This window comes from Chinchilla lanigera, unplaced genomic scaffold (genome assembly GCF_000276665.1).
Source record: "Chinchilla lanigera isolate Chin_1 unplaced genomic scaffold, ChiLan1.0 scaffold00010, whole genome shotgun sequence".
NCBI lineage: Eukaryota > Metazoa > Chordata > Mammalia > Rodentia > Chinchillidae > Chinchilla > Chinchilla lanigera.
Genome location: NW_004955411.1, coordinates 5,189,841 through 5,192,630, shown reverse-complemented (window position 1 = coordinate 5,192,630; position 2,790 = coordinate 5,189,841). Strand labels below are relative to the sequence as shown.

The 2,790-nt window shown below is 40.3% G+C and overlaps 1 protein-coding gene across 1 annotated transcript in view; it reads right to left on the bottom strand.

Moving 5' to 3' along the window:
* Window positions 1-2,790, bottom strand: part of LOC102025986 (glutathione S-transferase A-like) — a 157,516-nt gene that overhangs the window by 112,453 nt on the left and 42,273 nt on the right. Inside the window, exon 2 of the mRNA XM_005377651.2 lies at window positions 1,821-1,927. Within this exon, the coding sequence (XP_005377708.1) occupies window positions 1,821-1,907 (87 nt within the window). The 5' untranslated portion in view covers window positions 1,908-1,927. The remainder of the gene's footprint in view (window positions 1-1,820; window positions 1,928-2,790) is intronic.

The following is a 2,790-nucleotide window of genomic DNA, read 5'->3' as shown; positions in this document are numbered from 1 at the left end:
GTTTGGTTACCACAGGAGGATGATCAAGGTGGGATGTGGTAAGGATGGAGAGGCAGAAGGGTTCCATCTTTGTGCAATGAGAACTCAGAAGATTTGAGTAAGAGTCTCCAGACAGCCCTTGGCCACCACTCTCTTCACACACAGTGGGATGGAGAAGAGGAAGCCTTCCGTGCTGAGGACATTGCCCCCAGTTCTCCCTCCTCCCAGAGGCTTGAAATGTATCTCAGAACTACCAACCTTGTGCCTGGATATGGTGAAACCTGATCACTTCTTTATAGAAAGAAAATGTGGATAGCACTAGGGCAGCATTGGAATTTTCTGTGCAGTTGTTTATTTACAAATTAAGGATGAGGCTTCATACATTAAGGAAGGATCAAGGATTGAGTGTTCCCCCGAAGTATGCACATTGCTATTAGTGTTAAGGGGGCACATGAGAAATCCCTTTCACAGGATGTGACCTCAGCTTTTAACCTCCTGTTTCCTTTGGTGCCTGAGGGACAACACCTACCCCAGTATCCATGACCGCCTCTCTCATTGGCGGGAAACCACTCACTCAGGTCCTGGCTCTCTGAGGTCTGTGCTTAGAAGTGTTACCAGTGGTGCCGCTAGAGGGCAACCGTCTCAGCGTTGCATTTCCTATTCACAAGCTGCAAACAGTGCCTCTTCCCAGATGCCACTGAAATTCTTCACTTGTCTCTGCCCTCAGAGATACACCTGACCTCTCTTGTTCAACCTTAAATCCTCAGAAGTTAATTAACAAAAAGTTTTCCACAAAATAAATTCTGTATAAATATGTTTTGTCAGTAACAGGCAGTTTTTCATTGCCTACACCCTCCCTCTTATTTTGTGGTATTTAAGTTTAACTACACTTACTTTCTTATATTTTTTACTGTTTCATAATTTCTAGTAGAAACAAAAACACACAAAGAACAAAGACTTTCCCAGTATCAGTCAGTCAGCTTCAGTGATTACCAACTCAAGCTAATGTTGATTCACGTGCATGCTCATGGTCTCCCCTGTTCTGATCCTAATATCCAACCAATAATGCCATCTGACTTATGATATCATCCTAAGCAAAAACTGTGCAAAGAAAGGAAAGGGATCAAGAGATGTCTGGGGGAAGGAGGGAGAGAAAGAGATGAAGACCAAAAAAAAGGAAGTAAGATAGCTTGTGTACATGTACCAACTCCCCACAAGGAATGAGGACATTATATACTATGAAAATACTAATAAAGAAAATGATCTAAAAGCATTTTTAACCCCTTGTGTGCATCTCAAAAATATATGGACAGGGTCCTGGGGATTTAGCTCAGTGGCACAGCGCTTTCCTGGCAAGCGCAAGGTCGTGAGTTTGATCCTGTAACCGGAAAAAAAAAAAAAAAAAAAAAATATATATATATATATATATATATGGAGTGTTTTAAAAATATCAAAAATAGCACAACTAACACCATACAAAATGCTGATAATAATTACTTAAAGTTGCCTAATACTGAATTCATCTTTCTTTAATTGCATATAAATGCCCTAAATGATATTTTAAAGCTCATTTTAAATCAAAATAAACTCTACACATTGTCATTATTTGACTTAGTTTTTGATTCTTTCACAAATATATTTCATTGCTTATGTACTTTTGACAGGAAAGATAATGATAATTTTATTTGGTAAAAACGTTTATTTCTTGATTAATAAGTTGTGATATTCTTATTTATTGCAAAAGGTGTCATAATTTTTCTCAGAAAAAAAAACTCTTGGCTTAGAAAAACGTGTTGACAAAGTCAATTTGAGGTTCAACATAAGAAGAAATGAAAACCTACCTCTACCCCAGCTGCAGCGAAGAGCCATCGGATGGACTCCATCCTGCCCCGGCCATTGAAGTAGTGAAGCACTGGCTTCCCCGCCATCTTAGTATCTCTTGGTGTCACTGATGGGAGAATGAACGAAGGAATGAGTACATAGGAGCAAAATGTTCTCTAGGATTATGGTTAGTTATCCAGGAACACAGAAGGGGGATTTCTCTTTTCAAGGAAGCATTAGAGAAGTGCCGGGAACTTCTTTCTCCAAAATCTTACCCATCAGTAGCCACCATCTTGAAATTTCACCAAACTTAGGTGGTGGTTACCTACATTGTGAATGTGGAAGCAGATCAGTCTGGGTTACACTCTGTGAAAACTCCGTGAACCTGGAAAGGGCCTTATTACCCTAAAAGTCTTATACATGTAGACTTACTTGCATTTTTGCTACTAAACCCAGCCACTCTTTGACTTCACTACTATTGAAAAAGTCAGGAGGAACAAGAAGAAAAACAAAGAGAAAGAGGAAAGGAAGGAAAAGGAGCAGCAGGAGATGGAGGGAAGCAGAAAGAGAAGTAGATGAAGAAAAAGCAACAAAAAGGAGAACGAGCAATAGCTTCCTACTTGATGACCAATGACAAAATAACTGACAGGAATATTAGAAACTGCATGTGAAATCAACTTCAGAAGTCTTACTTTCAGATTGACAGGCACCTATGATTGGTTTCCAAGCTAAACATTTGTCTTCAAGGGGCAATCGCCCACCCATATCCTTTTTCTTTTCATTGCTAAATGGTTCTCCAAACACGTCACCCTCCCAGATACAAATCCAGTATTACTGTGTGCAGACTCCTGCAGGAATCACTGATACCCCCTGCGTAACAGACAGCACAGCTTTATCATGAGCTCTGTGCACCCCGGGTGCTACCGCGGCCGCATTCTTCCTTTTCTCATGTCATCGACTATTCTGCCTTCACTTTGTAGGCTCTTCACT